The 12,833-nt window shown below is 38.9% G+C and overlaps 1 protein-coding gene across 1 annotated transcript in view; it reads right to left on the bottom strand.

The window, feature by feature from the left end:
• Positions 1 to 12,833, bottom strand: part of LOC127368829 (nesprin-2) — an 84,727-nt gene that overhangs the window by 23,902 nt on the left and 47,992 nt on the right. Inside the window, 22 exon segments of the mRNA XM_051410018.1 lie at positions 112 to 206; positions 724 to 871; positions 1,281 to 1,432; positions 1,689 to 1,802; positions 2,094 to 2,276; positions 3,202 to 3,391; positions 3,774 to 3,907; positions 4,202 to 4,366; positions 4,576 to 4,728; positions 4,818 to 4,973; positions 5,254 to 5,430; positions 5,938 to 6,087; positions 6,787 to 6,969; positions 7,457 to 7,589; positions 8,208 to 8,407; positions 9,173 to 9,304; positions 9,452 to 9,622; positions 9,966 to 10,151; positions 10,636 to 10,728; positions 11,334 to 11,534; positions 11,707 to 11,862; positions 12,374 to 12,460. Of these exon segments, the coding sequence (XP_051265978.1) occupies positions 112 to 206; positions 724 to 871; positions 1,281 to 1,432; positions 1,689 to 1,802; positions 2,094 to 2,276; positions 3,202 to 3,391; positions 3,774 to 3,907; positions 4,202 to 4,366; positions 4,576 to 4,728; positions 4,818 to 4,973; positions 5,254 to 5,430; positions 5,938 to 6,087; positions 6,787 to 6,969; positions 7,457 to 7,589; positions 8,208 to 8,407; positions 9,173 to 9,304; positions 9,452 to 9,622; positions 9,966 to 10,151; positions 10,636 to 10,728; positions 11,334 to 11,534; positions 11,707 to 11,862; positions 12,374 to 12,460 (3,359 nt within the window).

Below are 12,833 nucleotides of genomic sequence, written 5' to 3'. Positions count from 1 at the left end.
AAGCTGTTTAAGCAGTATTTTGGAATCTCAAACCCAAAGCTCATTAAGCTTGTTACACATTTAAAAGATTGTTGTAAAGTATCAAACCACTTAATATTACAAGAAACATACCTTTTCTCTCCTGTTTCTTTTTCCATAGATGCAACTGCATGACAGAGTAGACCCTGCAGAACCTGCTGTCCAATATTCATTTCAGCCTTAAGCCTCTGTGGGAGTGGGAAACAACAACAGGAGAAAGAACAAAATGAGATTCAGATCAAATCTCTAGTTTAACTGATTTGACTCATTAGTTGGCAATAATACCAGCATGATTTTACAACAAACTTCAAAATAACATTCACTTATACAAATTGCACTCCTAACGTCCTGTGTGAAGTATTAAACAAGTGTTTGTGCTGACTTTAGCTACTTCAAGACTTGATTAGCAAATATTTCTTTGTCAACACACAGTAACACATTGGCAGTATGCAAATGAGCTGTTTATCAGACTAATCTGCAGATGTAGGGGAGGGAAAGCCTTTATCAACAAACAATTTATCAACAAACAATTTAACACAAGTTTTTCCCTTTAAAAGTGAGAATAGATGGGTTAACTTTACTTTTAAGTAGACTTAACAGAGTGATAAGATTAATTATCTTCTAGAATTGAGTTCTAGAAACAAAATCCTAAAGGCATTTAGACATTGGTCCCAGAAGATGTCCCAGAATAGAAATGTATTGTACCTGATGCACAGTCAGCATCTCTTGGAGGGTGGAGTAACTTTGAGGTTTTATGGACATTGATTCCTCCTCAAGCTTCTTCTGGATAGACGTCAGGTTCTTACACTTCTCCTGAAAGCTCTGGGAACGCTGATGCTCAGCCTGCAGCTTTCTGGGGGGAAAAAAATATAAAAATAGACACAAAATTAGACTACAACTGAAAGCTTTCAAAATGCACACATCCTCTGTATTCCATTTCAAAATAAGGTTACGATAAATGACTGTTCCCTAGAATGGCAGTCAGGAACAAAACTGCACATTGCCTTACAATGTTACAGTTCACACAAAGATTGGACAATTCTTACAAGTTTTCAAGTTATTAAAGCCTTACACATCTTGTAAAATAACAGGTGATGTTTTGACTTTCTGCACAAAGCCAGAACGGATTTGAAATGCTACCATAAATAAATATTGGTTACAGCTCTTTTTCTTAGCAAATTCAAGCAGCAACAACGAAGAAAATACAACACAACTGTACACTCTCTGGATTTTTATTTGTTCATCTTTTGGAAATTTCTCACCTGTTCATGTCAGACGTATAAGTCATGCTTTCAACCCATTGCCTGCTGAGCATGTGCATTCTCTCAGTCTCATGGTTGTTGAGGGTCACATAACCACTCATCTCTCTGATGTCAACCAGTGATGCAAACACACCACTGAGCTCCAAGAGAACCTGCTACACATCCAAGAAATAAAAAACATACAGCGCATTTTCAGTCCATGAGCAAACTGCCGCTAACCCACTCCATCCTATTATTTTCTGAGTGGATTTATTCACGATGGAAGATAATCAGAGATAATATACTCGAGAAGTGTAAGTCAGTCTGAATCTAAAAACAAGTGCATCATGTCTGTCCTCACGTCTCTTCCTCCAATTCAACTTCAGTTTGAAAGATCATTTATGGATAAAAATAGAAATTCTGACCAACCTTCACATAGTCTGTGTCACTCAAGCTGGCCTTAAGTTTATGCTGTATGTTCTGTGTCTGCATTTCGAGGGCCTCCAGTTGGGTATGAAATAGTTTCTGTTGCTCCAAATCCTCCTGAACACAGAAAACTGATATTAATATTAACCTGGATTTGTCAAACTTGACCATTAAGTCTCACATTAAACTTCATGGAAACTGGTCTCCATGCATTACACACTTGTATCAATTCAATGTCAAGATGAAAGATAGTTTTTAATATTAGTCATTGTACAGAGGATATTTCACCAATTTTTGAACTGTGAGAAAAGTTGGTCTGATTTACAACTATTGAAAAAAATTACATTTAAAACCAATATTTCTGTTATTTTTGTAAAATTAAGTTGATATTTCGACTCATTTCCTCACCTGAAGACTTTTCTTTTTCCCTGACATTGCCTGGCTCAGCAGGACGACATTACGTGACAGCAGTCTAGTCTCTGATTGGATTACATTTGCGGCTGTGGGTTCTAGCCGTCCTATAAGAGGCTTGGAAGCCGCGAGAACATCTCCCACACTGCTTTGCAAATCCTCAGCAGCATCCTGCAACTGCTGTGAGAGAAAGAACAACCAGTTAGATGGAGGACAACAATGGAGAATGGACTCAGTATTGACTGCTTGCCATCATCTTTCTAAACACGCATCATTGCAGAAAAAAATGAAAGATCATAACATCACAGCCGCTTTTTTTCCCCTCTTGAAAAAAACAAAAATCTTGTTTTCCATAAAATCGCTCCGACTCAAGTATCCCAAAATATACCTCTTAGTGTGCTTTTGAAGAGGGTAGAAATGGAAAAAAATGCCATGAAGCTTGTGTTTTTGCCTCAATGTGCAAAAAAACATGTAATTCAGCATCTGGATTACGCAGGTAGTAAGGTAAGTACAACATCAGAGTGAACACATAGCAGACCATTGCTGATATGTCTGCCCATAAGTGCACACAGTCAGTTCTTTTCCAAGGAACCAGTCATTAAGAAAAACATTAAATTAAATTGTGAATGTAATGCATACAGTCTCTGAATCAGCACAGGGTTTCAGGATGAGTCAGGCAGGAAATCTGATAATTCTAAAAGAAACAATTGCATAACTGTATGAAAAACAAGCAGTCTAATAAGCATGTTATCAAACTAGGTCTGCACTCAGTGACCTTCAACAATGCCAGAAATTAGTTTCACTTAAACTGCCAGTTCTTACTTTTTATAGTTATACCAGATTCATCTTAATATGAAAGCATACACACCACAAACTTACAAATGTTTCTGCAATAACGCTAAATTTCAAGATTAAAGCTTCCTCAGTTGCTCAGATACATCAGTTGCTGCACTTTCCCACTTGATCTGTTGTATAAAAATTATCTTGACAAGTAAGAAGAAATCAACTTACTGTAAAATGTCTCAGTACACATCACTGCACCTTGATGTACACACTTAGACCAGACTGCATATTCAAAACTCTGCTAAAAGTACCTTGAACTCACCTCTACTGAGTGCACCAAGGCCTGTGTGTCCTGTGGAGGTAAAGATCTCAAAATCTCCTCCCACTGATGCCACAGTTTTTGCAGGTGAATGGAGCATCGATCAGAGAGGCGAGTGTACTCCTGCCAGAGAGAAAGTGTCTCTCTAGTCTTCATGCGCTCATCCTTTAACTGCTGCACCATATTCTTCCACCTGACACAAACACAATACATTAGAACTATATAACTCTACATAACTCTATGTTTGTGTGCATACTGATTAAGTTGTAGTAAAATGACTTTACTAACATTTGATAAAAAAATTCATGTATACAATAAATATCATGTATACATGGAAACATATTCATATTTCATTGCTATCTTCTGAAAATAATGTATCTCCTGTATGTATTTGTATGTATTTTAATGAGCTTAGCAAACAGCCTTGTTTTTAGCATTTGGAGATTTTGTATGTTTTTCATTAAGTTTAAAAATAAGGATACTTTTTTCTAAATCTAAATTACCAAATTGGGAGATTTTATGTCAAGTCGTGAACTGATCCATTCTGTTTTCTTAATTCCCGGCTAACCACTGACCGTTTTCGCTCTCCGTCCATTTGATCAACCAGTGCCTGAGCTGTTCCATGATGGACTGTCTTCACAAGATTCTGATAGGATTTGTCCACGGATGACCAAAGCTCTTCCCCTTTTCCGGCCTTATCCTGGAGTAGCTGTGAATGAAAAACACCTTTTACATTTTCACTTCAGAGGAGCATTTATTTACCTCAAAACCTAGTATAATGACGAGCTAAGGGCTTGACATCCATTAACGCCCACACCTTTAGAGAATCTAAACAAATAAATAAAAGGGAATTTCACTTTCAGTCACAACAACTTGTTGTTTTAGAGTAACTTCTTGGCTTTTCTAAATTGTAGGTTAACAGTCATGAATTACTGTGGTGCTCATTATGATAAAATATAGCATATGATTATTTCTTGATTGGATGGTTAAAGCATTTGCTCACCTGGAGCAGGTCCATGTATCCTTCTGCCTGCTTTAGTGAGAACAGAGGCTGATGCTGCAGAGCACAGCACACCCTAGTGGTGAGCAGCGAAACCTCCCTCAGATCTCTCTCAAAACATCTCCACTCCTCCACAGCCTGCTGCAGCGCTGGTCTCAGAGCTTCCATCTGCATTAGCACAAATTAGCACAAAGACGAGGATGATGAGTTTGCTAATACAGAGACAAGCGGACCCTTCTGGTTTTTCACAATTTAAGAAGGAGCCATGTTTGTAGTTAATCTGAAAAGGCATCTTTAATATCTTGTTAAATAACTTTAATTCACCTTCTTCAAACACATTTTTCCATGTCTGATTGTCATAACAGATGTATTTTTACCTGTTGACTCAGATCCCCACAAGCATGACAAACCCTCTCTGTCTGGGCAGAAAAGGAGATATCACTGGGGTGATCTTTCTTTTCAAGATGCACCTGTGTGGCTTTCAACTCCTGTAAAGCTGCAGCCACCTCCTTCAGTCTGCCCACAACAGTCTGGAAGAAAACCAGAGCAGTCTCAGATCAGAGGGCAACAGCAAGAGAGACCATTCAAACATACACCTGCTTACATCCTGTTACCGTACCTCCAACTCCAGCAGAGCCTTATGAGCCAGAGTTTGACTGGTGGGCCGTTTCCTCTGATTCAGCTGCTTTTTCTGCTGTTCTATCGAGCTGTGAAGACGCTGTAACCGCCTCTCTCTGTTGGCGCAAGTGTGATGCATCTGTTCAGCTTCACAAATCTGAAGGGACAAAGACCAAACAGTGATTTATGTGTAGAAATAAAAATAGTCAATGAAAAGTTAAATCCATTTGGAGACTTAAACTGTACAAGCTTAAATTAAACGTTTACGGTTTGACTAATGGGCTCCAGTAGTTACATAAACCATTAACTAGCCCAACCTAGTTTAAATAAGAACAGCAGACCAGGAAATAAGAAAGACAAGGTTACAGTTAGGTGATCTAATGTCAGATTCTACAGGCTCTAGTGTTATACTGTATATTAGTAGCTGAAGAACAGACCTGGCTCTCCAGCTCTCTCTGAAGTTCCAGCCACTGCAGTTTGAGGGCGCCAAGTTTTTCTGCAAACATTGTGTGTTCATAGCGGAGAGCCTGGACGTCCACTCCCACCACCCGAGGTCCTGATTGACACAGGAAATCAAGAAGGAGCTGCCCATTGACCATACCTGCCTTTAGCTCCTGAGAAAGAACATTACAAAGACAGAAATCAATACAAACACTCATATAAAGTAAAAAATAACAGAGGAGGTTGCTAGTTTGTTTTTCTCTATATCTGCATATTTGTGTCATCCACTTCTTATATTATGGAGGCAGCTTGATTTACATTTTTTTTCTATTTTAGTTGTCTGACCAGAAACATATCTCCAGTGTAACATGAATATTTCACACATTTCCATACTGTAGTTCTTATCTCATTAGTAGTGCTTTTATTGCAGTGACAAGCTTTGCCTTTCAAAGTAAATTAATTATGAATGTGAAACTGTAAACATTTTTACTAGTTTCTCTCAGAGATAAAGAAATTATGTAAAACATTTTAAGGATGAACACATGTCAATGAATGTCAAGCTAATTTCTCTAAATGTACTAACTGGGCAAAGTTTAAAATAGAAGCGCTGACACTGAAATAACCGCTCAAATAGAATCACTCTTGAAAGAGATGCACAGAAAAAGTGGAGGTATGGGTACCTGGTAGTGCTGCAGGATTTCAGTGATCTGAGCAGCATCTCTAGCCTTGAGGACTGTTTCTTTCTCCAGACTCAGCCGAGCCTCCAGCTTCTTCAGCCAGTCCTCCAGGTCAGACAGCAGCGGGACCGGTGGCCATACTACCAACAGCCGCTAACAGCAGCAAGACAACAGAAAAGAAAGGGATTTTAACTTTATACTAATACTTTCCATTTCTAATTTTGCTGTTATTTATTTAATTGATCCAGGTATGTAGTCATACAGTAAATGTCAGCCTATGACAAACTGACTTCTGTGCCTGTCCAAATTATTTCTTTTTTTTTGGTAGATAAGATTTCTTTATCTTCTCCTGAGGTGATTGCCAACGTGTAAGACATCAAAAGGAAACCTGGGAGGACTGGAGTAATTATTATAATGGAGAATATCTGGTTCAATTCACTGGTGATAAATGGTGAGGAAATATTAAAAAATGTCCTTCACCTCCTTTTTAAGTCCTCCCAAATTTCCTGTCCTAAATCACCCCGAATGTGATTTCAACAGGGTTTACACTCCCTTTGACTGGAGGGGATTTTTTTAGTGCCTAATTATTTTTGAAAACAAACAGCACTTCCATGGAATTTGGACCATTAGATTTTAATTCATTGGAGGACTGGAAAACTGTAGTGTTAAAAGTTTACAAGACATTTGATCCACTCTTTGGCAAAAAGGAGCTATCAGGAAGAGATCCTAAGTGATCATTGTGACATAATTTATTTAAGACGATAATACCACAGTGTAACTATTCATCTTATGGTGTAACTGACTTATATTTGAAACTTTTTCTCCAGCAGAAACTCTCTGTGAATACTGTACCTGCTGCAGCCGGTCTTGTATCGTGGACAGGTCAGAGGTCAGCTGGCTCCAGTTGACCTCCAGCTGGGCGAGCTGAGCCCTCAGCCCGGGACAATCAGCTTCTCTCAGGTGGAGCAGCTTAGAGGCTTCCCTGGATACAGACGCCCTCTGCACCGACATCGCTTCTGTCTCCATGGAGAAGTCCTGGGGGGATGTGGGTAGAACCAGTGTCAGAAACCATGTCTATCATGTGTAATTGATGCATTTTAAAGTGTTGAATGAGTTCTAATTTCACAATCAACCCGTGCTTGTCTTAGCTACATTTAGCAGCTGGTAGTCCATAATAAATGTGTTTAATTATCTCTTACATCCTGAACTGTCACTAACAGAGAGAGTTCACAGTGTGCCAAGTATTGTGAAGTCATTTTTCTTTGATTTTATGCCAATGAAGATTGAGTTAGTGTAGGTGGGGCACTTTAGGGACCTATTCTGTCATGGTGGCTGCTCATATAGCAACTTTCTTTATTCTATTCTGGGACCAAATGTCAGAAATGTGAAATGCATGCAGACATTTAATACAGTTATTTGGGGATACATACTGTACTACAGACCTAACAAGCTACTTTGTTTCAAAATTGTGTTTCAAACCACCAGGATTGACAAATGTACTGAGTAGACAAGAAAGCCTTACCAGCAGCTTGATCAGATGGTTGTGAATGCACTCCTGGTTCAGGTCAGAGGTGTCTGCCAGGTTTGACCAAGTCTTCTGGTGTTTTCTGGCACCAACCAGCCATTCACTGACTGAGGCAAAGTCGGTCTGGAATCTGTAGGGAGGATGAGAGACACAGATAGCTCATCCAAGGCGGCAGAACATGGTCCTTGGGTCATAGCATGGGTCCAATACTGCTAAACAAAACTGTAAATGGTTGGCACCATTTGTCATGGATGTACACTGGAGTGTGTGAACAACAGATTGCTTATTTGTTGATGCAAATTGTGTTTTTCGGGTGGCACATTTTAAAGCTAAATGAATTAGGAGTTATATATTATCCTTTGATATAACTAAAGTCTACTGTAGGCATATCTCCAACGTGTTATAATAATATATACTTCACATAATCAGAGAAGGTTTCCAGGTCATACTAGACCCATAAAAATATGACTGTATATTTTAACATAGGTACATGTCAAATCACATTGCAAACCCCAAATAAAGACATATAGTATGACTTGGGACCCCATGAGTTGACCTTGCCTAGATGCCAAGTTGCTGTGCTTATATTGTTTTTCAAAGCTCTGGATTTCGAGTAATCAGCAATACGATATTTTTACTTCAGACTGATAAGGAAATAATTAAAACTGCCTAGCCTACATTGATAGAAGTATTCAACTTTTTAACGTAAGTTGGAAGTTGGAAGTTGGTATTTTAGAGCCTGTTTCACCTGGCCCGGCTGTCGTGGATATCTCTGCAGTGTTTAATCTCCTGCTCTGTCCGTCTGTAGGCGCTCTGCCATCGCAGCTCCAGGGCACCTCCTGCATGACTGACTGTGGCAGCACACCCTGGCTCTGTCTGCAGCACCTTCCCCTGATCCAGGAGCAGTCCTAAAACAGCTCTGCTCTCATCCAGCTGCACCAATGTTTGCTGTGTGAAAAGGAGAATAATCTCTTGACAAGGCAATTCCTGAAATTTTGTTTGATGGGACCATGTGGACTAACTGTGTTGTAAAGTATAGAAAATAGTGCGTTAAAGAGTATGTGGAAATATAAAGTGTAGTAAAAATGGCAGACGATGGCAAAAAGGTGAAATTACAGAGGAAACTATAAATATGATCAATGGAAAAAGAGAGTTGAGTTGAAAAATGAGTTTAAAAGAAAGTAGTCTACAAGAACATCAGGAGGTGAGGTCTGGAGGTGACAGAGACATTTAAATTTTAAACAAAAGGTGAATAAGATCATTGTAAGATTCATGACCGGGCCACAACCACTAATGTACCCACCAGTGTGGTCCTCAGTTTTATTACTTGTTGAGGCAGCATACACCCAATTATTCTTTTTATTCTTTCTAGGAAGAAATCCACTTTGTGTTTGAAGGTAAGATAACTGTCCAAAACTGAGGACTGAGATGTTTCAGTGTTTGGTCATTTAGTTGTAACTAAAAAATTCAGATCAAATTTGTCAGTTCCTCAAAATAAATCAGGAGGCAAGTGATGTACAAACTCAAGCAAAGGGAACTTGATATTGCAACACATACAGTATTACTGTAGGGATGAGATAGCAGAAAGGCAAACCTGAGAGGGAATATGTACAGGATTATAGGAGGTACTTAAAGCTGAGGAGATGAGTAAAAAAAGAAACTCAAACCATGACAAACAAACAAATTCAGTATGTTTGTAAGCAGTAGGTTTACCTGGCAGGCATCTTGCCAGTGCTGTGCTAACTTCTCGTCGTCTCCCTCTGGTTCCCCACTGCCGATGAAGGCTTCAAGATCATCCAGCAGCCTTCCTAGTCGACCACAATTATCCTCCCATAGGGTCCACTCCTGGTGCAGGTCAAACCATAAAACCACTCATCAAATTTGATTTGTCAGCACAAACAACCAATATAAGAAATCTTCTGACTCCACAAGAATATTCACTTATATTTATGTATGAATTCATATGGCCCTCAGCAAACGTGCACTACAAACCTGGATCTTCCTTTGAGAAGCAACTTCCTGTTCCAGAGCCTGTTGCTGTAGAGCTTTGGCTCTAACTTCCAGCTGTACCCGCTCATCCTCCTGACACTTCAGTGCTTCTGGCTCACGTTGGAACAGATGCTGCACAAAAGCCATCTGAGAGCTTAGGACCTGCCGGAGCTTCTGGATCACAGAGAGACCAGATTTATGACAGAAGTGCAGAATTAATAATTGCAAAGTAGGCCTGATAAATTAGGAAAGAAAAGGAATGTGACTGTGGTCTAAATATCTTCGTAGTTGGATAAATACTGTATTTATCTCTGAAGGGGAAATTTGCATGTCACAGCAGCAGTACACAAAGGAACCACACAAAGAATAGTCCAAAAGTCTAATCATTAGTTGTTTGAGTCTGGGCATCTCTTTGAAAACCATTAAGAGGCTTCTACACACTCTTGGGAAAGCGTCTAGCTTAAATCTGTGTGTTTTCCTGCCTGTTGAATAACTTGTCGAAAGCACAGTGATATACCTTGTGTCTGCAGAGAACAGCTTGAAGTCTGCTGTGGCTGTGAACCTGGCTCATCTGCCCTTCTGTTATGCATTCTTCACCCAGTTCCAGGAGGCGAGTTATCCCCTGAAGCAAGGACCGGGAAGCTTGCTGTAGCTTGGCTTTTTCCCCTGGACTCTCCCTCAGATGTCTGCCCAGCACACACTGCTGAGAGATGCAGGAAAAGCACAAAGTTTAAGGAAAATACTATTTACTTTTGAAACACATATACTGCATCACTCTTACTTTGATATAAGTCTGTAATTGTGACTTGTAGATTAAAGTCCAAGCCATATTTTAGTTAGCATGTTTTGTAAACAGAAACAAAAACAGAATAAATTGGTAAAATTGTGATTAGTCCACTTTGGCCTTAAAATCTGTGTGTGCGCTACCTTTCTGCCTTTGGGTATTCAACATTGGAACTTATATGACTTCCGTTTAGCACCACAAACAAGATAGTGGAAGGGCTTGTACTGTAAGGATCTAGTAATATGTTTTTTTCTCTTATCTTAGGAAAACAGAAATGTTGGCCTATAATTCTGCTATTATGGCCTTTAATGGTTGAAATTTCTGCTCTTTGATAACAGCTTTCCAATTAGGCCTTCTTCATATAATATTCTCGTCATGAGAGCTCATGAAAAGCACTGGTTACCTCCAAACTGGGAGCATCCTTTACGCTAGGAAACATCTCACTTTGACTCAGTTCAAACTCGTCCAAAATACACAGCTGGTTGGAGGAGAGCTCCTGTGTGACAAAATGTTACAAAAAATATGCATTCAGTAGGAATCCCACAAAGTAAAAATGCTCTTTTACAAGTAAAGATCCTACATTTAAAATTATACTCAAATTTATTATCCCCAAAATTTACTTTTAAAAAATAAATAATATTGTTTATTTTATTGGGCAACAGAATAGCTCCTGTCAGTTTTACATTACAATGTATTATTGGATATTTGTTACTGATGCATTTACATGACAAGCAGCATTTAATTAACGGCTGGTCAAGAGGGAGCTCATTTTAATGTCTTTCTATGCGGTTAGGTTTAACCTATAAAAATGCCTCATATTTCATTAACTGATTGTATGTTTTGTAGGTGAAATCTACAAACTAAATAGTAACTGCATCTCTGTCATATAGTTGAGTAAAAACTATATTATTTCTCTCTGAAATGTAGTGGCATAAGAAGAGGCATAAAATGGAAATAAAAAGTACAAGTACCTCAAATTTGTAATTAAGTATGGTACAGCATAAAAATCACTAACTAAAAGTTGGTTGATTTGGTTACGGATAAGAAATTACATTTATTCCTGGAATATATCGAACTCTGTCACAGATTTGTATTTCAGACCTGATGGTGGTATTTGATGCCCGGATGTTCAATGAGCAGATTCTGGGATGAGGTAAAGACCATCTGAACCGTGTGTAGACAATCCTGAAGGGAGGTCAAACAGTGGAGAGCTTCTGGTTCTTCCCTTGAGAGCTTAGGTCTGGTCTCTGACTCCACTTTACTCAACAGCTCAGCCAGAGTCACCAGCTCAGTCGACACACACTACGCAGGAATAAAGTCAGAAACACAAATTTTTTAAATGCAGTTGACTTTACATAATACAGAACTACCAAAATGTGCAGTTATGTAGGTTATACTGTGTGTGTGTGTGTGTGTGTGTGTGTGTGTGTGTGTGTTTGTGTGTGCACGCTTGAGTAGCATAATGGTCAGTCACCTCCTGCTGTAGCAGCCTCAGCTGGGGATCATCTTCACCAGTGATACTAGGAGTCAAAAGAAGGTCTGTCAAAGCATCCAGACAGAGGAGGACCCTCCGTATCGCCATGTACAACTCCTGATTCACACCTGAATGTGAACAGTCTACAGAGGTGACCTGGGAAATAACCAAATGCACAGTGATCAATATCACTTAATGCAATGATTGTCATGGCAAAGAAATTTCTCCCATTGTAGTTCTTGATTCATTGAAATTGACTTTATGCATTTAGTATAATGGGAGTAATGACACTGTGTTCCTCCACTTTGCTACTTAAATGATAGATGAAAAACTGAAATATTTGATAAATATGATTAAACAAATCAGATCTTCTAAATATGGTTTCTAGCTTGCAACTTGCAAGTTTTGGGCAACTATAAGCAATATAACCATTTAGTTTTAGACGTTTGCTGTGAGCGAGACTACCATCAAAGCATTTATTTAGAATACCTTTTTAAGCTACAGAGATCCATGTTGGCTGATCATATGTGGGACAGTTTATCAAAAACACAGTGTATTATGTAAAATAGTAAATAATCTGTGCGTCAACCAACAAGTCCTTTAGATTAAGAACACATACTGTATGTAAACTATGCAAAGATTTAACCTGTGTCACTATTGTACGTACTATTTGTCTCAGCATGGCGATGGACTCATGTGTCTGCTGAATAACAGCAGAAGCAGATCCGGTGGATATCAGCTCCCTTTCTGGAACCTAAACAAAACCAGAAACTAGTAGTTTAAGTTTCACAGTGAGTGAAGGAACAAGGAATAATCGGACAGAGTTCAACTTGCACAAACTCACATCTTCCCTTGTAATTTTACTGACATAAAGGACCATAATTTTCCTCCACGTGCATCAAAATATTTCAGTGATTGCTTTATCACTTACATAAATGTTCCAACAAATACATTTTAAAAAAATGTTCAAGGTTACCTGCTTACCAAAGGTTTTGCCTACCGTTGCCCTAGAAACAGATGGTGGAGTTGATAGTCTAGCATCCATCTTAGAAATGAATTTGCTTCTCTCTATTGTGGTCACAACTCACCGCTCATCATGTCTCATCCAATGCTCAACTTTTTTCTAC

Source organism: Dicentrarchus labrax, unplaced genomic scaffold (genome assembly GCF_905237075.1).
Source record: "Dicentrarchus labrax unplaced genomic scaffold, dlabrax2021, whole genome shotgun sequence".
In the NCBI taxonomy this organism is placed as follows: Eukaryota; Metazoa; Chordata; class Actinopteri; family Moronidae; genus Dicentrarchus; species Dicentrarchus labrax.
This window is presented reverse-complemented; position numbering and strand designations above follow the sequence as displayed.